We start from the raw sequence: 26,217 nt of genomic DNA, 5'->3' as shown, positions 1-26,217 counted from the left end.
CCCTGCCCCGCGCCGCCGCGGCCCCGCTCCTTTCTCCAGGAAGCCCCCGCCCCGCACCCCGCTCCCCCACATTGTCACCCTCCGCGCAGGTGGCGCCCCGCAGCGGCGGCAGGATGTACCCCCAGGGAAGGCACCCGGTGAGCGGGGTCCCGGGCGGGCGGCGCGGGCGGGGGTCCCGGGCGCCCGGGAACTCATCCGTGGTGTGTCCCCCAGACCCCCCTTCAGTCCGGCCAGCCCTTCAAGTTCTCGATCCTGGAGATCTGCGACCGCATCAAAGAGGAATTCCAGTTCCTCCAGGCTCAGTACCACAGGTGAGGGGGGGCGCCCCGCCCGGCATGGGGGCTCCCCGCCGCTCACCTGGGAGCCGGGGAGAGGGGCGGGCCCGCGAGGCGGGGGGCGGGCCAGGCCGGCCTGGGGTGCGCGGTGGCCCTCCAGGTGGGAGCGCCGGTGAGGTGGAGGGGGACACTGGGTGTTGGGGGCCTGGGAGGGGTGAGAGGGGCTGGGACGGGGTGGTATAAGGAAGTGGGGGGGGGAGATGAGTGAAGCCCATCCCTTTGAAGCTGGCCCAGATGGGGTGTGCGTGGGGCCCCCCTGGGGAGGCAGGGAGAGTGGGGCCCCCATGCCCTGTCTCCTCCCCAGCCTCAAGCTGGAATGTGAGAAGTTGGCCAGTGAGAAGACTGAGATGCAGCGGCATTATGTCATGGTGAGGGGGTTGGCATGCCAGGTGGGGGGCGTGGGGACCAGGCTCGGGGGTGTGGATGCGGATGCACTGTGCCGTGCTGGGTACATCCCTGCCCTCCTCCGGGTCTCCTTTCCCCTCTCTGCAAAGGGGGCTGGGGGAGGACTGCAGGCTGTTCCTCCAGGGACCCTCACAGCTCTTCCGAACAGTAACACAGGGATGTCCCCTGTCCTCGTGGGCATCTCCGAGGGGTCAGCGTCTCTGGGCACCACCCCTGCCCCACCTCCCTGGAGAGAGTGGAGGGGGCCCTGCTTCCCTAGGGGGTCCCATGGGTCTGGATGGTCTGTGTCCTGCTGTGACCCCCCAGCCTGGGGGCTCCTGGAAGACCCAGAGCCGCCCAGCACGGGGCTGGACCTCCATCGGCGCCGTGGACATTCCAGCTGGCTTTTCCTTTGCAGTACTACGAGATGTCCTACGGGCTCAACGTGGAAATGCACAAGCAGGTAACTGTGCTGGGGGTGAAGGTGCTCAGCAGGGAGTGGGGGTCAGGATGCTGTGGGAGGGACAGCTCCAGGGCAGCCTGGGACAGGGGTCTGAACCTGAGATCTCTGGGCCCGGGGGCCAGGTGTTAGCCTCGGGATAGGACAACAATTCTGAACTTCCGGAGACGTTGTCCAGCCTCTGGAGACGCTGTCCGGCAGAAGTGGGAGTGGTGAGCAGAGCCAGGCGTCCCTGTCAGGGAGGGCTCATAGCAGAGGTTGGCAGAAAGTCCGGGAGTCTGTGGAGGTGACTTCTGTGTTGGGAGGGGGCCAGACGGACAGCCTGGGAGGTCCCTCTCAGCCTGCAGAATCTGAGTTTGGAGATGGATCCTGAGGGTGTGAGAGAGAGAGAAAGAGAGAGAATGAATGAGTGTGTGTGTGTGTGTGTGTGTGTGTGTGAGAGAGAGAGAGAGAGAGAGAGAGAGAGAGACATTGATTTGTTGTTCCACATACTTATGCATTCATCGGTTGCTTCTTGTATGTGCCCTGACCGGGAATTGAACCAGTATCGAACCCACATATCCAACCAACTGAGTTACTTGGTCTGGTCTTCTCTTGCCATTTCCAAGGGTCTGAGATTGACTAGCGCTCTGAGGTTCTGAGACTGTCCTACGCTTCTGAGTGTGATCTCAGGGTTCCGAGTTAGAACCAAAGGTTCTGACACTGACTTCAGTTGTCCAAGATTAACCCCAAGACCCTGAGCCTGAACTCGGAGTTCTCCCATGGCTTCTCAGAGGACGGGGATTCTGCGGCTGATGGAATCTTAGATTCTGTCCATCGGTGTTAGAGTTGGTGGGCGGAGCCTAGAGCTGGGTATTCCGGGGAGGTGGGCTAGGAATGTAGGGTGCCGGGGGTGTCTGCCCTGGCATGCTTCTTCAGGAATGGGTGGGCTCTGTGGTTCTGGGGTGGGGGGGAGGGGAAGTGTCTTTTCTGGAGCATGTGGTCCCAGAGGTGTATGAAACAGACCCCCTTAGGGGGTGGCAGGCACAGGGTAGGACTCAGGCCTCGGGAGCCTAGTCTGCCCTCCTGCTGGGAACACTCCCTCCCCTGCCACACACAGCACAGCACCCTGTCACCTGGGCAGAGGCGAAGCACAGGCTGGCTGCACTCACCCTTGGATATGCCACAGCCACCCCCTTCCCCATCCACCAGGATTCCCCTCTGTTCAGCCTTCATGAGGCACCCCCAGCCCAGACCTGGTCCCCGAGGAATCCTACAAGTAAGGCCACTCTGTCTTCTCTGCTCTGCACTTCCAACACTCAGTGTGGGTTTCCCCCACACCGACCGATTCTCCAACCTCAACGCCAGCGGGATGCCCGCAGCCCAGCTCCCGTCTGACACTCTCCGCCCCGTTAGGTTAGTGCAGACCCACAGGGGCCGGGCTCAGTCCCTTCTTCAGGCACCAATTGCAGGTCGGGGCCACCGTTACCGATTGGCTATAAACTGGGGGGAGGGGGTTTTCCACCACTTCTTCCAGGGGTTCAGTCATTTGCTAAAATGGCTCACAGAACTCAGGAAGGCACTTACTATCACATGTTTGTTGTAAAGGAGCAGCTGGATGGACAGATGCGTAGGGTAAGGTATGGGGAAAGGGCTAGAAGCTTCCGGGCCCTCCCCAGGGCACCACCCTCCCAGCACCTCTGCGTGCCCACTCACCCAAAGGCTCTCTGTAGCCTGTAGTTTAGAGTCTTTAAAAACTTCGGGGTTTTTCCTGGCCACCGTGGCTCAGCTGGCTGGAGCATCATCCAGTCCGCCAAGAGATGGGGGTTCCATTCCCGGTCAGGGCGCGTATGGGAGGCAACCGGTGGATGTTTCTCTCCCTCTCTCTCTCTCTCTCAAATAAAAAATTTTTGAAGAATATCCTCGGGCGAGGAAGAAAAGAAACCTCAGAGCTTTTCATCTGCACGTGCTGCAGGGATCAGCCCAAGGAGCAGTTAGAGATGGAGGAGCTGGGTCCCCAAGCAGAACCCTGAGCTGGGGGCGGGGGGGCACTCTGCCCAAGGCCGAGAAAGGGCAGCGGCTGCCTGCCCCTGGAGGAGGCGCCTGTCAGTGGGGGCGGAGGGCAGCAGCCCTGAGAGGTGGCTCGGAGCCGGGGAGGTCACAGGGAGGGGCCGCCGCCTGCCCTGAGGGTTGTGGGAAGAGGCAGGCCAGAGGACCTCGCTCCCACCATGTCCAGCGAGCGAGGTCCGGAGAGGCCAGCCGACCTTCATGCCACAGGAGGATCGATCGCATCGCTGGCCATTGGTGACTGGCTCAATCCCAGTCTTTCTCCCCGCCCTGGAGGTCAGGCATGGGGGGACAAGTTGTAACCCTTTAATAGACTCAGGTGCGGCTGAAAGGGCTTTATTTCAGATAACCAAAGGTACCCCCTCCCTCAGAAATCCCAAGGGTTTTAAGAGCTCTGTGCCAGGACCGAGGCACAGAGAGCAAACACCTCCTGTTCTGCCCCATCACCACGCCCTGGCCTGATGTGGTGCCCGGATCTCCACCTGGCTGCAGCCCCAGGCGGCAGAGGACACCCAGAGAGGGACGTGGGTTCAGCGGGGCTCAAACCGGGGACTCCCCGTGGAGGCCCCCCTCCAAGCCCCTCCCAATTGCTTCCTGCCAGGCCGAGATTGTGAAGCGCCTCAGTGGCATCTGTGCCCAGATTATCCCATTCCTGACTCAGGAGGTGAGTGGGCCTGGGGCTCGGGAGGAAGCTGGGAGACCTGGGGGGGGGGGGGGTAGGGATGGATGCCGATGATGCCACAGGCAGTGTTTCTGCAGAGTGGCTCAGGGGTCCGGGCACCGGCTGGGGGGGGCATGGGCTCCGGGGATGGAGGGTGGGCTGGCTGAGGGGGAGGAGTGGGGCTCACGCCCTGCACCAGGCTGCGGGCTGTGGCCTGGGGCAGGCTGCTTGTCCTCTCTGTGCCTCCGTGGTCAAGTTGAGAAGAACATGCAGAGTGTTGAGGATGGTGCTGGGTGCTTAGGAGGCTCCCAGTAAAAGTTGGCCCTTACATTGCACTCAGTGACATAAGCCAGATACCGAAGGACAGATCCTATATGATTCCACTCATAGGAGGTCCCTAGGGCGTCAAACTCAGAAAGACAGAGAGGAAAACGATGGAAGTTGCACCGGCCACACATCAAGTGTCCAGTGGCTGCACATGGCCAGTGGTTTCTGTATCCAGCAGCACAGACAGACAACCCTTAATCATCGCATCGTAGAAAGTTCTGCAGCACTGCACGCTGAGCACAGCACAGCCCCCGGCCACACCGTGGATGAGGCTTAGCACATAACATTGAGTGGAGGAAGTCAGACGCCAAAGAGAGCACAGAGATTGAGACGTGCAGTAGTTCCACGTGGACAAACACGGGGGGATCTGGGAAGGCAGCTGTAGGTGGGACCTCTATGCAGAAAACAGAGTTCTTGTGGGGAGGGGAGGGGAGGGGAGGGGAGAGAGGCATGAGGACACGAGGGCGGGTGCGTGGGGCCCCCTGGGGCGGCCGGTGTGTGTTTCTGGCCTGGGTGGCGGGTGTATCGGTGCTGACGTACACAGTGGTTCTGTACTGAAGGTGACCAGGCCTCAGGGGACACTGGGCAATGTCTGGGGACATCTGTGGTTGCCCTGGAGGGGCTCCTGGCATCGAGTGGGCGGGCTGAGGGATGCTGCTCAGTCCTCCACAGAGAATGGTCCGGCCCCCATGTCAGCAGCACTGAGGGGAGACCCCACTTTATAAGCTCCAACTTATAGTTATCAGTATTCATTGCATTTATATGCTTTGTGTCTTTCTCTATTTCATGATTTAAAAAAAAAAAAATTTTTTTTTTAAGGAAGAGACAGATAGAGGAGAAATAGCAAATGCCACGATGAGGGTGGGAGAGGAGAGCGGGCCCCAGAGGGAATTGCCTGGGCAGATGGGGTTTCCAAGCAGTCGGGGGGTTCTGAGCACCCCTTTTCCATACCCCCCACCTCCCAGCACCAACAGCAGGTGCTACAGGCCATGGAGCGTGCCAAGCAGGTGACTGTGGGGGAGCTCAACAGCCTCATTGGGGTGAGTCACCCTGGCCCCTGCCCTGTCCTGGGGAGACCCTGCCCCAGGCCCCTGCACCAGCAGGTGCTAAAGTTGGGGGTGCCGTGTGGGCAGCTGGTCTTGGTGGGCCTTGTCCCCACGCTGCAACCTCTTAGGCCAGGGTATGACTGGGTACCCGAACACCCCACCTGCCCCTGGCCCACCCCTCCTCCTCTCTAGCAGCAGCAGCTCCAGCCGCTGTCCCACCACATCCCCCCTGTGCCCCTCACTCCTCGCCCATCGGGGCTGGTGGGTGGCAGTGCCACGGGGCTGCTGGCCCTGTCCGGAGCCCTGGCTGCCCAGGCTCAGCTGGCCGCGGCTGCGAAGGAGGACCGGGCAGGTGTGGAGGCTGAGGGCTCCAGAGGTAAGCGGATGGGGCAGGGTGGCACTGGCCGGGGGTGGCGGTGGTTGCGGGGAGGACTGGCAGACCACGCTGCCCAGAACTCACATAAGTGTGAGGCGGCTGCTCTAACTGTGTGTCCTTGGGCACGTTACTGAGCCTCTCTGGGCATCTGTGGAAGGGAGAGCCCACTGTGTGCAGTGGTGTTGGGAGGAGGATTCTGAGCCGGGAAGAGGGGTTTATAAACTGTAGGGGGCTGTGCCGTGTCTGGTGCCACAGGAGATGCAGCCCTCCTTCTTTGTCCTTCTCTCTCCCCGGCCCCCACCCACCAGTGGAGAGAGCTCCGAGCAGGGTAAGTTGAGGGGCATCGGGACCTGCCCTCTTATATAACAGTTGCTTTGTATTCCTGGGTGGCTAACGCCGCTGGTTCTGAGCTGATAAGGGCCACATCCAGCTTTCAAACTGTGTTGCCTGGGAGATGCCCATAGGCTAGTTTTATTTATTTAAATTTTTGAGTCTTGAGCTATTTTTGCAACAGAATAAATGAATGCATGCCCACGAGAGCATTCTCTACGCCTTCCCATTCATTAATTTACCCATCCTCCATTCAATGTTATTGTCTACAAGAGCACTACCCAATGGACATTCCATGTGAGCCCTGTGATGTTTTAAAAAGTTGATTTTGAAATAATTAAAGGTGCGCAGGAGGTTGCAAAGACAGGTGCAGGAAGGTCCCATGCACCCCTTGCCCAGCTTCCCCTGATGATAACATTCTACAAAACGGAAGTCCATATCAAATCTAGGAAACTGACACAGGCACAAGCCATGGAGCTTATTCACCTTTCACAGTGTCACATGCAAGCGTCCATTGTGTGTGCTCTGTGTGCGTGCGTGTGTGTGTGTGTGTGTGTGTGTGTGTAGTTCTTTGCTGCTCTAGCACGTTTAGCCGTGTACCGACATCACCGCATCTCCTACGCAATTGCAAATTTCCTAGTAGCTACGTTCGAAAAGTTAAACAGGTGAAATTAATTTCAATAATATATTTTATTTGATGCAATGTATCCAAAACGTTTCGACTTGTAATCTGCATAAACATTATAAATAAGGTATTTTACATCCTTTTTATTGAACTAGGCCTCCAAGATCCAAATGAATGTTGCGCTCAGAACTCACCTCAGCTTGCAGTAGTGCCCCCAGGGGGCCCTGGGCGATGCCTGGGGGTGTTTGGAAGGTGTTATTTCCCCGATGGGATTCTTGACGAGCAGACCCTAAGAACAGCAGCGGGGATGCTCATCTTGGCCGGGCGGGGGTGCAGGATGGGGCCCCGGACCCTGATCCTCTGCCCGCCTGGCTCCCGTCCGCAGAGCGCGTCCCCCTCGCCCCCGGAGAGTGTGGTGGAAGAAGAGCGACCGGGCGGCCTGGGCGGCAGCGGGAAGCAGCAGGCCGAGGACAAAGACCTGTCGGGACCTTACGTGAGTGGGGACGAGAGGGAGATGGGTGGGCATGCATGGCCTTGACCTGCCCCAAGCCCCACCCCTTGGAGCCTTCCAGAGCCCAGCTCTGCCCAGGACTCTCACTCTATAACGGAGCACTGGCCAATCAGAAGAGACCCTGTGGTGCCAGGCTCAGTCCTTCAGTCGCTTAAGTCCCTGTCGCCTCTGAACCAGGCACTGTTTTCCCGCCTCCTGGCTTGTGCTCTGGCCGTTCCCTACCCCAGGCCCTCTGACCCTCTGCCTCTCAGGCACCAAGCGCACCGTCCTCTTCTGCAGGAAGCTGTCCCTGACCCCCCCGGAGGGCTGGGCTGCCTCTCTCACTGTCAGAGCAATTGCTGCTCCTGCAGCTTCCCACTCTGGTGCCCCGGGGTCACGTTGAAAGTGAGGCGTGGGACAGTGGCCAGCTGGCGGGCATTTGCCCCGTGTAGAGGGGCAGCTGTGACCTGGTCCCCCCTGACTGAGCCCAGTGTCAGCCAGTCTTTCTCAGGGAAGCTTTTCATCTTTGTTTTAAAAGAAGCTTTTAATCTATATATTTTTTATATCCTCACCGGAGGATATTTTTCCATTGATTTTTAGAGAGAGTGGAAGAGAGAGGGAAAGACAGAGAGAAATATCGATGTGAGAGAGATTGGTTGCCTCCTACACGAGTCCCAACCAGGGCCTGGGCCAGGGAGGAGCCTGCAACCGAGGTACGTGCCCTTGACAGGAACAAGACCCTGGGCCCTTTGGTCTGCAGGACAGAGCTCTATCCACTGGACCACACCGGCTAGGGCCTAATTTTGTGTTAAAGAAGAAAACCCACCTGCTGGGCAGATGTGGCCCCCAGGCTGCAACCTTTGGTCTTCCCCTGGTTTCTAGCCAAACCAGAGGGCAGCCCCACATGTGTTCTGCAGGGGCCGTGGGAGCCACAGAGGATGCAGAGCAGATGTGGGAACAGGGTCTAAGGACTTCTCTCTGGGCCTCGCTCGGAAGGCTACTTGGAAGGGGCAAGGCTGCCGGCCAGGAGGCCCAGGAGGGGGTGTGCTGGGGCCGTGGGGAGGGGGACGCAGATGGATGAGTGATAAGGAAGTATGGGTGACAGAGGAGGAAACTGAGTCAGGGAGGGCTGGGAGTCACGCGGGAGTCATTCTGTTGCACGTAAATAAACGGCAACACAACCAAGTCTGGGCATCCAGCACCATCTCCCTCATCCTTCTCTAGGCGGGCCCACTCCCCTCACCCCCTCACTGCAAACCCTCCCTTGCACTGAGCCAATGCATCGTCACCTCTGAACCACGCCAATGGGCTGCGGCAGCCCCAGAATTCCTAGCCAACCCAGGCCTGCTGGGTGCAGGGTCCCCTTGCCGAGGAGGCGAAGGGGGCGGAGGCAGGGGCTGGCAGGGTGAGCTTTCTCTCCATGTCCCCCCAGGAGAGCGACGAGGACAAGAGCGATTATAACCTGGTGGTGGACGAGGTGAGTGGAGGTCCAGCCTCTGACCCCAGGACCAAGGCCGGGAACTAGGTCTGACACAGAGCACGTGGTGGGTTTTGGAGTCAGGGTTGGGGGGGGGGGGTAGAGGGAAGTGGGAGTAGGGCCAGAGGGAGTGGGATTACTGGTCCCTTCTCTGTGGGATGGCTGGGGCCAAGGAAGTAGGGGTATTGGACGCTTCAGGTGGACATCTCCTCCATAGCACAGTGGGGAAACTGAGGCCCAGGGCACCCTGGAGATGGACTGCAGAAGCGGCTTCAAGCACTGGCTCTCGGTGTGACTTTGGAGGAGTGTTCCCCCTTTCCTGGCTGCTTCTTCCCCCATCTGTCCGGTGGGGAGAAACACAGCCAGGCCTTTATAAGTCCTCGCTGTTTGTGCTTATAGAGTAGGCCCCAACATTAAACCCTTTTACAGATGAGTAAACTGAGGCACAGGGAGGTTTCTGAATCCTCCCAAGGTGGGTTTAAATATCGGGCTAGGGCTCAGGAGGGGTAAAGAGAGAGGTGCTCTTTCTCACCCACTCAACATCACCTCGAACTTAGGACCAGCCCTCTGAGCCGCCCAGCCCAACCTCCACCCCCTGTGGGAAGGCGCCCATCTGCGTGCCCGCCCGCCGGGACCTTGTGGAAAGCCCAGCCTCCTTGGCCTCCAGCCTCAGCTCACCGCTCCCCAGAGCCAAGGAGCTCGCTCTGGTAAGAAGTAGGGGGGCCTTGAAACTCACTTTGTTCACCCTGAGGGCCTGGAAACAGATACTCCCATCTGACATGAGGAGATGGGAAATTGGCCAGACCGGCGTGTCCAGCATTCCCCTCCACCTTCCTAAAACCCCCTCTACCCGATTTAGGTGATTTTTTTTTCCAAGGGGACTCGTTCTGTTCCACCTAAATAAACAGTAGGAGGCAACTCTGTAAGGAAACTTGGTAAATACCTATTAAGAGGCATCTCACCATCTTATGGGGAAGTCAGGTATCTTGCAATAAGCAGGAAATTCTCTGAAAATATGCAGGGAAACTGTAGAATGGACCCGACACAAGGCAGACTTCAGCCCGGTGGGTGGGAACGCCTTTGAGAGGCAATGAAGACACATCAGTCCCAACCTAAATGCTGTCCCCACCAGGAACCAGGATCCAGATCAGAACAACGTTCTCCTTGCCTCTCCCAGGTTTAATGCCAGGTATAGGACCACCTGATTACATACACTCCTGAGGGCAGTTAAAAAAATTTTTTTTATTGACTGATTGAGAGAGAGAGAAAGAAACAGCAGTTTGTTGTTCCACTTATTTATGCATTCACTGGTTAATTCGTGTATGTGCCCTGACCAGGGATCGAACCTGCCACCTTGGTGTATCAGGACAGGAAGCCACTCTCACCAACTGAGCTACCCTACCGGGCACACCCCCGCCCCCCAAGGAAACCTTAATTCCGCTCTATCTGTCCCTCTCCCTCCCCCAGGCCTCCCCGAGACCCTTGCCCTGAACTTACTTGGGAGATTGCTTCAGTTTCTAGGCTTACCCTCCCAGCAGGTTGCTATGGCAACCGTCAAGGTTAGGGCTCACTTTGCTTCTCAAGAGACCGGGGAGGGGGAGGAGCAGCTGTGTTCTAATGGAGAGGCCCCATCAGAGCACACGCTGTCCCCGTCCACTCCCTCCCGTGGGTGGGTGAGCGTGGCTGTCACAATACATGTCATTTTGTGATGGGAAGATGAGATGTAACGGACACAGGACAAAGATGTGAGTCAGGCTTTTAAAAGGCAGAGTTGGTAATGGCAGACGGGAGAGGCGGCGGGTGCTCCCGGGTGGGGGTCCGGCTCCCCTCTCCTCCGTGTTCCTGCGGAGGGAACAGCTGTGAGGGCTCCCCCTCCCCCTGGAGAAGGCTCAGTCCGCCAGCACCAGGGCAGCTCCTTCATCCGGGGGATGCTGTGTGGCCTCCAGTGTCTCCAGCCCGTCCCAGGGGTTCCCATTCCTTGTTCCCGACAGCCTCCAACTTTCCTCCCGCACCTGCCCCTTCCTCAGGGAGAGGCCTTGCTTGAGGGCCCACCCTGCACCCTTCTGTCTACATCGTGTTCCTGACTGTGTGCCCACACTGCATACCTTATCCTATGCATGCACGGTTCTCACCATACATGTGCGTGTTGGTTCCCGTCGCCTTGCATGTGTGTGCATGTGCCCGGGTACCCACCTGGCATTCCAGTGTGTGCAGACACTCCCGTGCCCCCTGTGCCTCGGGGCCAGCTGTGGGGCCCCCTCTCCCGGTGAGTACACGTCTGAAATTGTCTGCAGCTGCAGACAGAGGTGCACGGCCGTGTGTGGTCACTTCCCCCGAGCCCTGGCCTACCAGGTCTGCCTGCTCCTTCTTCTCATCCGTATCTGACCAGATCCTTGGCCTGCAAGGTGCCAGGGGCCTGGCGGTGTTCTGTCCTGCCTTCTCTCCCCAGAATGACCTTCCTGCCGGCACCCCCGCCTCCAAGTCCTGCGACTCCTCCCCGCCCCAGGATGCGTCCACACCCGGGCCCAGCTCGGCCAGTCACCTCCGCCAGCTCGCTGCCAAGCCAACGCCTTCCACGGACAGTATTGGTGAGCGCCCACTGGTGCCTGCCAGGGCAGGTCTCTCTGGGAGGGCGGTTCTCGAGAGTGGGAGGGCGGGAGGGAGGCAGATTGGATGCCAGCCCTAGCATTGCCTCCATCCGTTTCATGACTCTGAGGTGGATGCTGCCTCCCTCCGGGCCTGTTTTCTCCTTGTCTTCGTTTGAAAGGTGGGCCAACGGAGGCCCGGACTTACTCAGGGGCTTCAGCCTGTGTAAGCTTTAGAGTCAGGAAGGCGAGGGTTTGAGGCCAGCCTTGGACACCTGCCAGCTGTGAGACCGTGGGGAGGACCCAAGCTCTGCGCCTCCCCTTCCCTGTTAGTGACCTGGGGGTGGCAGTGCTCTCCTCTAGGCAGTGCTGGTGTGGGGCTCCCACAAACAAAACAGCCCTGGAACTTGCCCTCAAGGAGCTCCCAGATGGTGGCAAGGAGACCCAGACCCCAAAACCCCCAGCCCTGGGAGATGACACCTGGGGCAGAAGGAGAACCCGAAGCTGGAGGCCAAGGTGGACTGGAGGGGCCCAGGGGTGTTCCTGAAATGTTGTTAAACATGACTGAGGGATGAGCAGAAGTTCAGAAACTGAAGAAGGAAAGGGAAAGGCATGCCAGCCAGAGGGAACGGCCTTTGTAAATGCCCGGAGATACGACAGGGCATGGGGGGCACTGGAGCAGAGCGTGGGGGCCCTGAATGGCAGTCACAGTGCTCCGCCCTGGCCCCAAGGGCGTGGGAGGCGGGGCCTGGGGCCTGTGTCTGAAGACCTGTCTTTGCCTCTCCTCACCAGCCCTGCGGAGCCCGCTGAGCCTGCCCAGCCCCTTCGCCGCGCCCTTCAGCCTGGGCTCCCACAGCGCCCTGAACGGAGACCTGTCTGTGCCCAGCTCCTACGTCAGCCTCCACCTGTCCCCCCAAGTCAGTGGCTCCGTGGTCTACGGGCGCCCCCCCATGGTGAGTCCTTGGGGCGGGCGTGTCCACAGGGACCCGGAGCTGGAGGCTGGGGGGGGAGCCGGTTACACAGCAGAAAACGAGGAGCTGGGGGAAGAGGGGGGCTGGCTTGACGAGTACATGTAGGAAGATAGTCTGAGGGTCTCAGTCGTTCCACAAGCTTAATTCAAACCGGCACACGTGACTGTGGAAAAGCAGCCGTGAGTGTGCTGCCTTAAAGAGGAATGGAGAGCCCAGCCATGAGGGTGGGGTCCCATCCTCCTCCTGGCAAATGCTGTCAGTGGTTAGCCTTGAATTAAAAAAATAATAATTATATATATATATATATATATATATATATATATATTATATATATATATTTTAGAGCGGAAGGGAGGAGAGATAGAGAGAAACATCATCAGGAGGTAGCAGCGCGCCCCCCCCCACCCACACACACAGGGGATCGGGCCCACAGCCTGGGTGTGTGCCCCAATCGGAAATTGAACCAGATGCCTCTGGGTTCCTGGCTCGATGCTCAACCGCTGAGCTCCACCAGCTGGGCTTAGCCTTGGCTTTTCAGGGCCAGTGACACGCTGGTAGATTGCAGAGGAAGGTCTAGCCTGGGGAGTGCACTGGAAGTGATTGCCATGAGGAGGGGTTGAAGAAATGAGATGTGAGACTCCTGAGCAGGAGTGGAGGGCGCTGACAGGGTCTGCACGGCTCCAGAAGGCAGTGCTGGGACAGGTGACTGCTAGAGTGAGCCCTCCCAAAGTGGATCGAGGTGCCTCCAGAGGCAATAAAATGCCTTTCACTGTAGATACCCAGGCCAGAGGGCACTAGCAAGAGATGCCATAGAAAAGGAGTCAGTGCCTGGCCGGTGTGGCTCAGTGGTTGGGTTTTGAATAATGAATCAGGAGATCAGGGTTCGATTCCTGGTCAGGGCAAATGCCTGGGTTGCGGGCTTGATTCCCTGTGTGGGATGTTCAGGGGGTAGCCAATCAATGATTCTTTCTCATCATTGATGTTTCTATCTCTCTCCCTCTCTCGTCCTCTCTGAAATCAATAAAAATGTATTTAAGAAAAAAAAAAAAAAAAAAAGGAGTCAGCAAATGTTTTCTGTAAGGGACCAGATAGTGAATATGTTTGGCTTTGCAGACCAGACACAGCTATCCAACTCTGCCTTTGCATAGCTCAGAAGCCAACACAGACAAAATATAAATGAACGAATGTGGCTGTATGCCAATAAAACTTTATTTACAAAAACAAGCAGGGGGCTGTGGTTTGCCGAATTCCTGTTCTGAGCACTGAGTGGATGATTCTTTAGGTTCCTTATAACTCTGGGGCTCTAGGATCCCCTGGACAGTGATCTCGGGGTTCCCTCGTGTGAAAGCCCCCGCTCTCCCATCTGTGGTGTGGGAGCGGAGAGGGATCTGTGCTATCCTGGGGGGGAGCTGATAAACACATCGGGGTCCTCCGATGAGCAGGGGCTACAGTGGGGAGGGTGTGGGAGAGGGCACATGCCAGTCAGTCACCTCCCCCGTGACACCCACCCCCTTTGCTGCTTTGACAGATGGCGTTCGAGTCTCATCCCCATCTCCGGGGGTCCTCCATCTCTTCCTCCCTGCCCAGCATCTCGGGGGGGAAGCCGTGAGTACGGGGTGGGGCTCCCTGCCCCCTCCGAGGGCGTTCCGTGCTGGGGCGGGTGGGTGTCTTGATGCCTTTGCAGAAAGTCTCTTCTGTAAGATAGGGGAGCTCCCACCTACCTCAGGTCTACTGCTCCCTGCTCCCTTCTCTCTGGAGGGAGGGAGGCAGCCAGGAGAGTTAGACCGTGGTTCTTAACGGGGGTGCATTGTGCTGCCCTGTGTCAGGACATTTGATGATCTCTGGTGATGCGTTTGGTTATCACAGACAAATGCTCCCAGCCTGGTGGGCGGGGTGGGGGGGATGCTCAGTACCCACAGCGCCCGGGCGGCCCCACAGAGAATGACCGGCACCAGGTATCCACAGCCCCCTGCCACGGGAACGTTCTGTACCTGCTGCCGTCCAGTCCGATTGCCAGCAGCTTCCTGTGGCTTTTGAGCGCTGGGAATGGTGTCAGTGCATCCAAGGCACTGTAAATTTAACTTGCCCCATGTGGCTGGTGGCCACTACTGGACAGCACCCTCTGGAACTCAAGGCCTCTTCACAAACATTTGCTAAGTGTTTGTTGACCATGCACCAGGCCACCCCCTGGGCCCACACCTACCTCCTCACACCGCTTTGATCCTGTGATCCCTTGCCCAAATGAGGCAGGAGTGGGGCCCCTGCAGGCAGAGGCACCGTGCTGCCTTCTGGGGAGAGGGTGTGGGGGCCTCCCCCATGCCCCCCGGGGCGCGGGTCACACCCACCTTCTGCCCAGGGCCTACTCCTTCCACGTGTCCGCGGACGGGCAGATGCAACCCGTGCCCTTCCCATCCGACGCGCTGGTGGGAGCCGGCATCCCCCGGCACGCGCGGCAGCTGCACACCCTGGCGCACGGCGAGGTGGTCTGCGCCGTCACCATCAGCGGCTCCACGCAGCACGTGTACACGGGAGGCAAGGGCTGCGTGAAGGTGTGGGACGTGGGCCAGCCGGGAGCCAAGACGCCCGTGGCCCAGCTGGACTGCCTGGTGAGGCGGGGCCTGCGGCCAACGGGGTTCCTATACCAAGGAAAGGGGGGAGGAGGGGCGCTTATAGGCCCAGCAGGGGCAGGGATTATCAGTCAATGGGGTGGAGTTCATAGACAAATCGGGGGCGGGGCTTGCAGGCCTATAAGGTGGAGCTTATAGTCCAACCAGGCGGGGCTTACCAGCCAAAGGGTAGAACTTAGGCCAATCAGGGGCGGGGCTTGAAGTTCACTGGGGCGGGGCTTAAGGACATCCTCATTCATAACTGCTATAAACTCTGTGGGGTTGGGGTTTACAGCCCAGTGGGTGTGGGTGGGGCTTACAAGCCACCCAGAGGCGGGGTGCAGCTGCTTCTGCTGGGCTCTTGGAGGCAAGGGGGTGGGGAGTGGTGAAGAGATAGCCCCACGCCCTTGCTTCTCTCTCCTCCAGAACCGGGACAATTACATTCGTTCCTGTAAGCTGCTGCCTGATGGCCGGAGCCTCATCGTGGGCGGCGAGGCCAGTACTTTGTCCATCTGGGACCTGGCAGCGCCCACCCCCCGCATCAAGGCCGAGCTGACCTCCTCAGCCCCCGCCTGCTACGCCCTGGCCGTCAGCCCCGACGCCAAGGTCTGCTTCTCCTGCTGCAGCGATGGCAACATCGTGGTGTGGGACCTGCAGAACCAGACCATGGTCAGGTGGGTGGAGGGGCCATGGGACCTCGGGCGAGCCGCCTCTCCTGTGCTGAGGGGCAGCGGAGTGGCCTTGGAGGAGGCTGGGGCGGCACCAGCTCCGGGATGGACGCCCGGCCCTTCTCCCTGCAGGCAGTTCCAGGGCCACACGGACGGGGCCAGCTGTATTGACATTTCTGACTACGGCACTCGGCTCTGGACGGGGGGCCTGGACAACACCGTGCGCTGCTGGGACCTGCGGGAGGGCCGCCAGCTGCAGCAGCATGACTTCAGCTCCCAGGTGCCCGAGGGGTCCAGCGCGGGGAGGAGATGGATAGAAACTCCAGGAATCCGGCCTCTTTTCCTCTCCCCGGGGCACCCACTTCCAGATGCGGAGCAGAACCGAATGCCTGCTACCTGTGTCCATCTTCCTTGTCCTTCAGATACAAGCCTTCCCCTTTGTTTTGTTTTTTCCTTAATATAGTTTTATTTATTTCAGAGAGTAAGGGGGATGGAGAGAGACTTATTGATTGGCTGCCTCCTGCATGCCCCGCACTGGGGATGGAGCCAGCAATCCGGGCCTGTGCTGCTGACTGGGATTGAACCCGGGACCCTTCAGTCCGCAGGCCCACGCTCCCCCCACTGAGCCAAACCAGCCAGGGCGAGGCTCTCCCCTTTATTCTCCAAAGACAGACACAGGAGCCACAAGGAGCTGATTCATGGTACACTGCGGGGCTGCTCCTCCGATGTTTCCCCAGATGCTCTGGCCCAGCCGTTCCCCCACCCCTTTGTCTCTCCCTGCAGAGCCGGTTTCTCCACCCAGCCTCCCACCTTTGACCTTGTTGAGAGCTTCTGACACCCCCACCTCAGGGCTTACCATGGGGGACCTGAGGGAAAAGGCAGAGGTTGACATAGGAGCTGGGCCCAGGGAGGTGTCTGCTGAGGGAATCCAGGCTGAAAGAGGTGGTGAAGGAGCTGGACAGAATCAGGGGGCTTCTCAGGGCTGAGCAAAGAGTCAGTGAAAGACAGGCCTTCAGACACCTTGGCCCTGGACCCTGCCTCCCACTGCTTAGCGGACAGACAGGTGGGAGGGCCTCAGCTGGTCATTTAAGGCTTCCATTCTCTGGTCTCAAGCACGCCCGCTGGCCCCCTCTGACTGACACGCCTTCCCCGTCCTCTCTCCAATGGGCGAACTCCTACTCACCCTTCAAACCCCATCAAATCCCCCCCTCCCTGAAGCCCCCACCTTTCCTGCTCTACCTTCTCTTTAGCTTGAATGTTTTCTTGGTAGGGAAGTCAGGGGTGTGGGTGGATAGCTGCCCATCCTCTCTCCCAAACGTAGACGAGTTACATACATATCAGGGATTCCATGGGGAGGGCCTCCTGTCCCACCCGTCTCTGTGCAGCAACATTCGATATGGCCAGAAGAGGCTGTGAAAACCTCCAGTCTTCTCTCTCTATATCTGTGGTCCTTTCCAAACATGGCTTACTTGTAGCACTTTGCCAGTTTAGGATGGGGCAGGGCCTCCGTCCTCTCTGTGCCTCCTGTGGGGTAGGGCACAGAATGGTGAGGCCACCACGTTCTTTCAAATCCAAGTAGAAGGCGGCGTTGGCGGAAGGGAAGGTCCCAGGCGGGGAGCCGGGAGGCCTGTCCTTCGCAGACGCTGGACCTGCTTCGTGACTTTGAGCCAGGCTTGGCCTCGGCTTCCCTTCCGCCATCTGCTCCAGGGGAGCGACTGTCCTCGCCTGGCTCCACACACACCCCTCCCCCCGCCCCGCCTCCCTCCCAGCGCTGCTGTGCGTTCAGAGCAGATAATGGATGTGAGGCCCCGGGGTTCCGTGTAATGCTGATTAATATTAATGATTTGACATGCAGTTGCCTGCTGCTGCTAGGCCCGGGGCCAGCTGCACTCCGTGCTGGGGCCTCGGTGGGAGAGCATTGGGCTTTCCCCCTCCCCCACCCCTTCCTCTGGGCCTCTCCCCCTGCCCCCAGGGGTTCTGACCCTACCCCTTCCCTCTTCCCTCCCAGATTTTTTCCTTGGGCCACTGCCCCAACCAAGACTGGCTGGCCGTTGGCATGGAGAGCAGTAACGTTGAGATCTTGCACGTCCGCAAGCCGGAGAAATACCAGCTGCACCTTCATGAGAGCTGCGTGCTGTCCCTGAAGTTTGCCTCCTGCGGTGCGTCTGTCTGGGCTTGGGTGGGACTCCAGGGCAGCGGGATAGGGTTCCCACAACACAAAATAACACCCCCCACATCACACACACACACACACACACACACACACACAGTTAAATTTGAATCTTAAACAACAAATAATTTGTTACAATAAGTATGTCCCAAATAATGCACAGGATATACTTTTCCTAAAAAGCAGTTATACATCCCAAATATTGTATGGGGTTTACCTATGCTAACAATTTTTTTAAGTATAAGTATGTCCTAAATACTGCATGGGACACACATATGTGAAAGAAAGAAGGAAGGAAGGAAGGAAGGAAGGGAGGAAGGGAGGAAGGGAGGAAGGGAGGAAGGGAGGAAGGGAGGAAGACAGACCATTGGGACACCTGCACTAACGATAATTTGGGTTCCTCACGATTCCGATGTGACTGGGCTCTGAGCTCTCCGGGCGCCCCTTCTAGAAGACCAGATGGAGCCCTGGGGCCTGGGCTTCACCCTCTGGGAAATGGGAGGCTCCAGCCTCCGTTGCCCCGGGGGCTGGTGTCTCCCTAAAGGGAGAGGCCAGGCCCCGCCCAGCGGCCCAGCCCAGGCTTCCTCAGCCCCCCTCCAACCCCTGCTCTCCTCCCAGGGCGGTGGTTCGTGAGCACCGGCAAGGACAACCTGCTCAACGCCTGGAGGACGCCGTACGGGGCCAGCATTTTCCAGGTGCGTGGGGGCAGCCTGCAGCCCAGCCCTGGCAGGGTGCCATGCGCCCAGGGCCCAGGGCAGCTGCCCTGGCAGTGAGACTGAGAGCCGCTCCTGGGTCCTCCGTCTCACCTGCAGACGGGTCAGCAAACTGAAACGCCGTTCATACATCCCAAATATTGTATGGGGTTTACTCGGGCTAACAATTTTTTGTTTTTTATTTATTTATTTTATTTCATTTTTTAAAATTTTATTTTATTGATTTTGTACAGAGAGGAAGGGAGAGAGATAGAGAGCTAGAAACATCGATGAGAGAGAGTCATCCATCAGCTGCCTCTTGCACACCCCCCACTGGGGATATGCCCGCAACCAAGGTACATGCCCTTGACCGGAATCGAACCCGGGACCCTTCAGTCCCCAAGCCGACACTCTATCCATTGAGCCAAACCCATTTCGGCAGGCTAACAATTTTTTAAAGTATAAGTATGTCCTAAATATTGCATGGGACACACATATACAAAAGGAAGGAAGGAAAGAAGGAAGGAAGGAAGGAAGGAAGGAAGGAAGGAAGGAAGGAAGGAAGGGAGGAAGGGAGGAAGGGAGGAAGGGAGGAAGGAAGGAAGGAAGGGAGGAAGGGAGGAAGGAAGGGGAGAGGAAGGGATGGAGGGGGGAGGGGAGGAGGGAGATAATTTGATACAGCCCCTTTTCCTTTTCATTGTGGTAAAATGTAAAAAATCGTGCCATCTTAACCATTTTTAGGTGCACAGCTCAGTGGCATTAAAGTATATTCACACTGTTGTGATCACCGCCATCCACCTCCAGAACCTTCTCATCTTCCCCAACTGACATTGTATTCCCATTACACACTAACTCCTTCTTCTGCTCCGCCCCTCCCTACCCTCCCCCGCCTCCCTCCCGCCCCGCCATCTAGACCTGCTCTCTCTGACTCTGGCTCCTTTAGGGACCTCCTGGGAGAGAAGTCACACAGCATTTAACCTTTGTCTCTGGCTTAGTTCACCGAGCAGCACGTCCTCAGGTTTATCTGCTTTGTAGCAGGTGTCTCGTGTCCTTCCTTTTTGGGGCTGAATAATATTCCATTGCACAAATGGACACTTTGCCCACTCGTCTGTCGATGGACACGTGGTTATATCTGCCTTTTGTTGACGGTGAATCATGCTGCTGTGAACATTCATATACATGTTTTGGTGCAGAAACATTTTCATTTCTCCCGGGCATATCCCTTGGAGTGGAATTGCTGATAATTTAATCTTCGATGAAACTGCAAGATTTTCCAAATTTTCCATTCCTATCAGCAGCAGAGGCGTGCTCACAATTCTCCCGTCCTCAGCAAGGCTTGCTATTGTGTGTTTTTGTTTGTTTTAAACCCTCACCCGAGGACATACTGAGGTGGGGGGGGGGATGTGGATTAGGTTACCTTCCATACGCTCCCTGACTGAGGATCAAACCCGAACCAGGTATGTGCCCTGACCAGGAATTGACCCAGCTACCTTTCGCCCTGGACAGCGTTCAACCAGCTGAACCGCTCTGGTTAAGGCTGCTGTGTCTTTTGTATTCTAGTCATCCTGGTGGGCGGGAAGAGGTTTTTACATTGTTACAGGGTTGTAAAAAAAACAGTGAGGTTGATTTATTTAGTCTCTGGATTTAATGGCTAATGTCGTATTTGGACTTGGGGCCACGCCTGGACATTTACTGCTGTGGCTGAACGGGGAGCTGGCTGCGCCCCGAGGCGGTCAGCGTGCCCTGAGCGTGGCCCTCTGCCTGCCGGGCGTCTGCCCCGCACTCTGAGCCTCTCAGGAAGGGGCAGGGCCCAGCCCCCCCTCCCTCGGTGTCCAAATAGCGGAGGTCCTGCACCCTCACTTGTCCAGAAGGACCTTTTCTCTGGGACGTGGGTCGCTCCTTGTTCCTGGCTCCCACTCGGGGCTCTCCGATCCTGAGTCCTGTGCTGGCCCCACCTGACTCTGGGCTCTTGCTTGGAGGCTGGCGGTGGCCCCAGGCCCCTCGCCTCTTCCCTCCTTCGGACGTCCTGCAGGTGTGCAGGTCGTTGGGAGCTCGAGCAGCCTGTGGGTGCCCGCCATGCCTCACCCCTGCCTTCTCTCCTCCCTTCCCCAGTCCAAGGAGTCCTCCTCCGTGCTGAGCTGCGACATCTCTGGGAATAACAAGTACATCGTGACGGGCTCGGGGGACAAGAAGGCCACTGTGTATGAGGTGGTCTACTGAGGGCGCCCCCTCCCGCACTCCTGAAGATCCCCAACACCCGCTCCCTAGCTGTACCTGTGGGCGCCAGATCTCACTGCTCTCTGGCCAACCCCCTCCCGTCTTCCTCTGCTGGATGTGGGGCCAGATGGGCAGAGGGACTTGGGGGAAATAAATGTATTTGTCACAATTTCCTCCTGTCTCGGGCCGGGGAATTGGGTAACTGTGGCTTTTCTTGGGCGACTGCTATTGAAGGAAGGTCACTTTCTAGCTGTGAGGGTGTCTTCCTTTTCCCTGATCTGGATGAGATCATTCATTATGTGCGAGATACTGTGCTGTATTGGGCAGCGTGGCTTAAGTCTTGCCGTGTAACAAATGGCCCCCGGGTCTCAGTGGTTGAACACAATAGATATTTCTCGGGCGAGTCCATGTGGCATTCGGGGCTCAACTCCAGGTACACTCAGGGCTCCAGGCTGGCAGAGGTGCCACCACCTCAATATGTAACTTCAGGGTCCAACATACCAGGAAGATGGGTCATACGTGGCTTTTAAACCCTTAGCCCAAAAGTTTCATGTGATCACTTTTAGTGCCAGCCTTTTTAAAAAATATATATTTTTATTGATTTCAGAGAGAGGGAGAGGGAGAGAGAGATTGAAACATCAGTGATGAGAGAATCATTGATGGGCTGCCTCTTGCATGCCTCCTACTGGGTACCAAGCCCAAAACCTAGGCATATGCCCGTGACCAGAATCGAACCCGGGACCCTTCAGTCCACAGAGCCAAACCGGATAGGGCTAGTGCCAGCCTTTTGAACGGAATCATCCCATGACATTTCCCTCTTACAGAGTTGGGGTTTATAGTGGCACACGGGGCTGTTTGGGGTGGAATTGTGTCTCCTTTGAGGCCCAGAGATAACTCCTAAGAGCCAGGCACACGATGCTGAGCCCACCGTCATCACAGCCAAAGTCCCAGTCCCAGAGGTGGCCGAGCCACCAGGTGGAGGAGGAAGGGCCACAAAGACAAAGGGAACAGCACCTGCAGACTGAGGTACGCAAGGAGCTTGGCCTGGTGAGACCGGGGTGTTTGTGTGTGTGTGTGTGTGTGTGTGTGTTCCTCAGCTACAGGAGGAGTGAGGTCTCCAGATCAAGCTTAAGCAGAGAAGCCGCCGGGTAGGAGCCAGAGGGGGCGGGGCTGGTAGGGGTGGTGACAATCAGATCTGGGCTGGAAGCTCCCTTGGGCTGCCACAAGGACCATGGATTAGAAGGGGCTGGGGGACCAAGAGGGATGATTCTGGGACCTTCTGGCGGGAGCTGGCAGGGTGACAGGGTCCTGCTGGAAGCAAACGCCACGCGCAGGTGGAGTTTCTGCAGGTTCTTTACGGAGGAAGAGAATTCTGTGGTCGGCTGAGGGAGCTAGGCCTGTGGGTGCCATTGGGGACTCCTTATCCCGGGAGGACAGGTGAGCCAATGGCGATATCGGAGTCTACTGGGAGGGGGAGAGGCCCTGGTCAGCCCAGTCAGACAGGGTGTTTTCGGAAGGACCCACAACTCCATCCCTGGAATTTGCAGGAAGTGGCAGAAAAACTGACGTGAGGAGCGATTAGCCGAGGGGAACAGGAGGCAGTGCTCCATATCCCAAGCCCCCGAAGTGGGGGTTAGTGGCTTTTTTTTTTTTTAATGCCCTTGGCTGGAATCGAACCTGCAACCCTCAGTCCGCAGGCCGGCGCTCTATCCACTGTGCCAAACCACCTAGGGCTAGGGGCCGGTGGCTTTGGTCAGATTCTCAGAGAATGTGGACTCAAAGGCTGAGAGACCCAGCTGGACAAAGCCCTTCCAAATCTTCACCAGATGGCCAGGGTACACGGCACAGGGCACAGCACCAGGGCAGCTCTGCTTTTTCCAGTTGCTTTATTCCACGTGACAAAGATCCCGGCCCACCCACCATGACCCTCCACCGCTACCCCCCTCGCTGGGGGGCAAGGACCCCGAGCTGAGATGGCAGTAGTGAGCCCCTCAGTACATGATCTGGTACACGGAGGCATGTTCCCTGGTCCCCGTGGCGATGAGGCGGTTGTTGGGGGAAACGTCACAGCACATGACAGACATTTTCTCGGGAACCTGGGAGGATCGGGGAGCACAGCGTGGGGTGGGGGGGCTCACTCACCCGTGCCTGTCCGTTCACATGTGGTCCCTACGGGCCTTTGCACTGGGATCCGGGCTGGCACTGCCTGCCCCCCCGCCCCCCAGGCCTCCATGGTACCTGGAACTGCAGGGTTCCTGTGGGCATGCTGTAGATGCTGACCAGGGTGTCCATCCCCACGCTCACCCACCACTGGCCTGGAAGCAGGCAGGAGTACCAAGTCAGACTGGCAGCTGAGGGCCACCACCCTCCCGGGGATCTGGGAAACGGAGGGGACCCCCACCTCCCACACGTCCCCAAGGGTAGCACGGGGTGAGAGGTTCATGCTGATGAAGGGCAGCGGGGAGGAAGGAGCTCGGGGAAGGTCGGAGAGGTTGGGCCCCGTCACAGTGGGGGGGGCCCTGTGGCTGGCTGGGGGCCACAGAGGACTCCCCCCACTCCCTCCTGGCCACTCACCGAGGGGGGAGAACTTGAGACCGAGGATGGTGCTTTCCTTACAGCCCACCATGCGCCTCTGGTCCCCCAGGGTGGACTGCAGCCACTGCTGGCCATTGGCTGTGCCCACCAGAACCCAGTCCTCCCGGGGGCTGGGGGACAGGCTTATGATCTGGGGAGAGGTGGCAGGCAAGGACCTGGTCAGGGCCCAGCCTGGCCCAGGAGGTGGGCGGCGGTGTGGGAACCAACCCCAGGGAAGGACCGCCTGCCCACTTCCTGGCTGCAAGGCCCCAGCAAGCAACTTCACATCCCCAAGCCTTGGTGTGCTCATCTGTAGAATGGGTTGGTCCTGTCTGCTTTATGGAATTATCACGAAGACTATGCAAGTATCCAAGGCTATGTGGGCAACAGGAAAGGACATGTCGAATGGCCCCTGTTCCTCCCAGCATCACCAAGACTTGGGGTACCGCTACCCGCCCCCCGTCCCCCAACTGACCTCACAGCGTCCACCTCCTTCTCTAGCCTGGGACCCAGCTGCTACCTGGCCCAGCAGGCCCCCCGCCCGCCCAGCCGGCTCACCTGAGACTCATACTGGTACTCCCGGGGCTCCTTGGTCCTCAGGTCCCAGCACCGCAGGCAGGCCCCCAGGCCCCCCGCCCAGATGTTACTGTCTTTGACCGCAATGCTCTTGACGCCATGAGGAGGGCCCGGCAGGTCCCTGGCCAGGAGAAGCAGCAGAAGGGGGTTGGAATGGGGACTAAGCTTTCGGCCCAAAAAACCTCCCTCACCCAACCATCCCCGGCTGACAGGTGGGGAAACGGAGATCGACAAAAAAAAAAAAGTACCAGGACAGGGCTTTGAGGAAACAGCCCAGCCAAGATTTGAACCCGGGTCTTCAACCCCCCCAGCTCCGAGTTCAAGCAGGCAAAGGCGTCAGCCTTGGGATGCGGAACCCCTGCCCAGCGGGTGATGTGCGAAGGGGCTCTGGGGGGGCCCCGCCCTCCCCGGGGCCGCACCTGACCACACTGTGGTCCCGCAGGTCCCAGATCCTGATGTTGCCTTCCGTGAAGCTGGCGAAGGCCAGGCTGTCCTCCAGGTTGGCAGCCAGGGCCTGGCACGTGAGGTCTGGCGCGGGCAGCTCGTCGCTGACGCGCAGGGAGGGCGCCGTGAGGTCCCAGACGCCCACGCCCGCCAGGTTGTGGCCGCCCGTCAGCAGCGTGGTGCTGTTGGAGAACAGGAGGCAGGTGCGCAGGTAGGCGAAGGAGTCCTGGGACGGGCAGAGGCACAGGTGAGCGTCCTCCCCGCGGCGGCTCTTCCGGCTCCCACAGCCTCCGCCCGCAGCCGGCCCCACCTCACCGCTCACCTCGACGCGCAGCTGGCTCACCGGGAACCTGTCCTCCGCCTTCTGGCCGGCCAGGCTCCACACCTGCACGCCGTTCCTGCCGCAGGTGAACACGTGCCGCGTGAAGCTGCTCACGGCCGCGGCCAGCACCGACTCCCCGGGCCGCAGCGTCCGCACCAGCTTTATTCTGTGTGGGACGGCCAGCTTCTTGGGTTGCCAGGGCAACGCATCGGGCCTCTCCCAGGAGACTTCGAAGTCCTCAGAGTCCCAGCATCTTAGGAGGGGAAACCTTGGAGTCACCGCCTGTGAGCCCCTTTGCCCAAAGGGAGGCACCCATCAAGCCCTCCAGGGACTTTTCTTTTTCTTTTTCGGATGTGGGGGTTTTCTCTCGGGCCTTCTTTCCCGGCTGCGCTACACTGCGCTCTCCCCATCTCCTACCCACCTCCCTCCAAGTATTCTCCCTGTCCCGTAACCAAATACTGCTCCCTTCTGCCTGCAATGATTTGCCCCCTGGAAAACTCCTGCTCATCCCACAAAGCCCCAGCCATGATGCCCCTGCTTCCAGGCCAACGGTCTCTCCCCACACCTGGGCTCCCCTAGCTTCAGGCCACAAGGTTGGGGATGCCTGCCTCCAGCTCTGAAGCAGCCTCTCTCCCTCCCTCTTCCAAACCCCGTGAACCTGGGCTGGTGATGCTGGTATGAAAGTAACTGGGGTTTCACTTCCCTACCCAGACCCCTCTTCTCCAGTTACGGAGGACAGTCCGGTGGTGATGGGGAGGGGAGGGCACGCCTGCACCCCTGGGCTCCCCCACCTCCTGGGGACAGAGGCACCGACGGGAGAGGCAGGTCTACCACTTACATGGGCTTCAGAAGGCGACAGGTCCTCCTGGCAGGCTCCTGCGGGTGGACCGGGATCAGAGCTGAGCCATGTTGGCCCTCTCTGCCCCCGAGCCCCAGACTTTCAATGTGGGGAGGACCAGCTCATGCCTGGCTCTTGCCTGGGTCTCACCTGGGCCACATGGGACAGCATCGCCCCTGGTGCCACGCCCGGCCCTGCGCTCCCTTCCTGGAAACCTGGAGGGGAGGTGTGGGGGGCACGGGAGGGCAGAGAGCGGGCTGAGACCAGAGCAGTTTAGCAGCAGGTATGGCCCCCCTGGAATAGGCTGCCTGTCCCCTCTCCCCCCACCCCCCATCCCGCTGGAATTACCCAGAGCTTCTTCGATGAAGGATTCCACTCCAAAGTAGAAGGGTCCCACGTTCTGGCTCTCCTGCCGGCAGGAAACGGGGTCAGACCAAAGGACCTGCCCAAGGGAGGTCTTAGCACCAGAAAACCGCGGGGACGCTCAGGCCGGGAGGCCGGGACTGGGCCACGGCCAAGTCCGCGGACCCAGGCAGAGCCCCGGCTCCTTGGAGGGCGCGGAAGGGCCGCGGGTGGAGGAGGGGGGCCAATCCCGCAGAAACGTGAACACCCCGCGGGGGCCCTGCCGGGATCACCGCCAGCCCCCTCACTTACCAGGCCCGGCATCTGTTCTGGCCCTGTGATGGCGGGAGGGGAGGGAGGCGGGGAGAGACGGTAAAAGACAAGGTTCAGCCTGCGCTGCCCTCCACGCGTTCGAGGCCGCCGCCTCCCAGCCCCGGGGACACTCACGCCTGTGCCTCGATGGGGTCCCGGCGAGAATCTGCCAGAGCTGCTGGGTCAGAATATCCTGCCAAAACTGGGGCTCAGAGTCGCAAGACAACAACGTGTCTAGCTGGAGAGCCGAGGAGCCGTCCGCTCCAGGGGGCTGCTGGAACCAGTCGGAGGACCTGGTTGCCATGACGTCTGCGAAGTCTGGCCCCTGCAGACCGGAGGGCTC

The 26,217-nt window shown here is 58.8% G+C and overlaps 2 protein-coding genes across 4 annotated transcripts; one reads left to right on the top strand and one right to left on the bottom strand.

The window, feature by feature from the left end:
* Positions 1 to 20,635, top strand: TLE2 (TLE family member 2, transcriptional corepressor). Of its 3 annotated transcripts, none has more exons than XM_036459803.2 (20): positions 10 to 137; positions 214 to 311; positions 640 to 703; positions 1,138 to 1,182; positions 3,827 to 3,889; positions 5,179 to 5,253; positions 5,452 to 5,635; positions 5,944 to 5,963; positions 6,976 to 7,083; positions 8,513 to 8,557; positions 9,115 to 9,264; positions 11,007 to 11,145; positions 11,935 to 12,095; positions 13,642 to 13,718; positions 14,470 to 14,719; positions 15,146 to 15,393; positions 15,520 to 15,667; positions 17,396 to 17,546; positions 18,176 to 18,252; positions 20,362 to 20,635. In XM_036459803.2, the coding sequence occupies exons 1-20, from the start codon at positions 114 to 116 to the stop codon at positions 20,467 to 20,469; spliced, it is 2,235 nt and encodes a 744-aa protein (XP_036315696.1). In that variant the 5' UTR covers positions 10 to 113; the 3' UTR covers positions 20,470 to 20,635. The 3 variants fall into 3 exon arrangements, 2 of the variants coding, with proteins under 2 accessions (XP_036315696.1, XP_036315697.1); XM_036459804.2 differs by having other exon boundaries at positions 11 to 137; positions 5,455 to 5,635; XR_006743036.1 differs by lacking the exon at positions 17,396 to 17,546 and having other exon boundaries at positions 1 to 137; positions 20,362 to 20,470.
* A 1,705-nt stretch (positions 20,636 to 22,340) lies between these two features.
* TLE6 (TLE family member 6, subcortical maternal complex member) lies at positions 22,341 to 26,178 on the bottom strand. Its single transcript, XM_045589310.1, has 11 exons — positions 26,010 to 26,178; positions 25,875 to 25,897; positions 25,569 to 25,629; positions 25,371 to 25,435; positions 25,221 to 25,258; positions 24,383 to 24,635; positions 24,036 to 24,286; positions 23,599 to 23,737; positions 23,041 to 23,191; positions 22,705 to 22,781; positions 22,341 to 22,562 (listed from the first exon to the last, which is right to left on the bottom strand). The coding sequence occupies exons 1-11, from the start codon at positions 26,176 to 26,178 to the stop codon at positions 22,458 to 22,460; spliced, it is 1,332 nt and encodes a 443-aa protein (XP_045445266.1). The 3' UTR covers positions 22,341 to 22,457.
* Between the last annotated feature and the right edge of the window lie 39 nt (positions 26,179 to 26,217).

The sequence above is a fragment of the Pipistrellus kuhlii genome, unplaced genomic scaffold (genome assembly GCF_014108245.1).
Source record: "Pipistrellus kuhlii isolate mPipKuh1 unplaced genomic scaffold, mPipKuh1.p scaffold_m20_p_30, whole genome shotgun sequence".
NCBI lineage: Eukaryota > Metazoa > Chordata > Mammalia > Chiroptera > Vespertilionidae > Pipistrellus > Pipistrellus kuhlii.
This window is presented reverse-complemented; position numbering and strand designations above follow the sequence as displayed.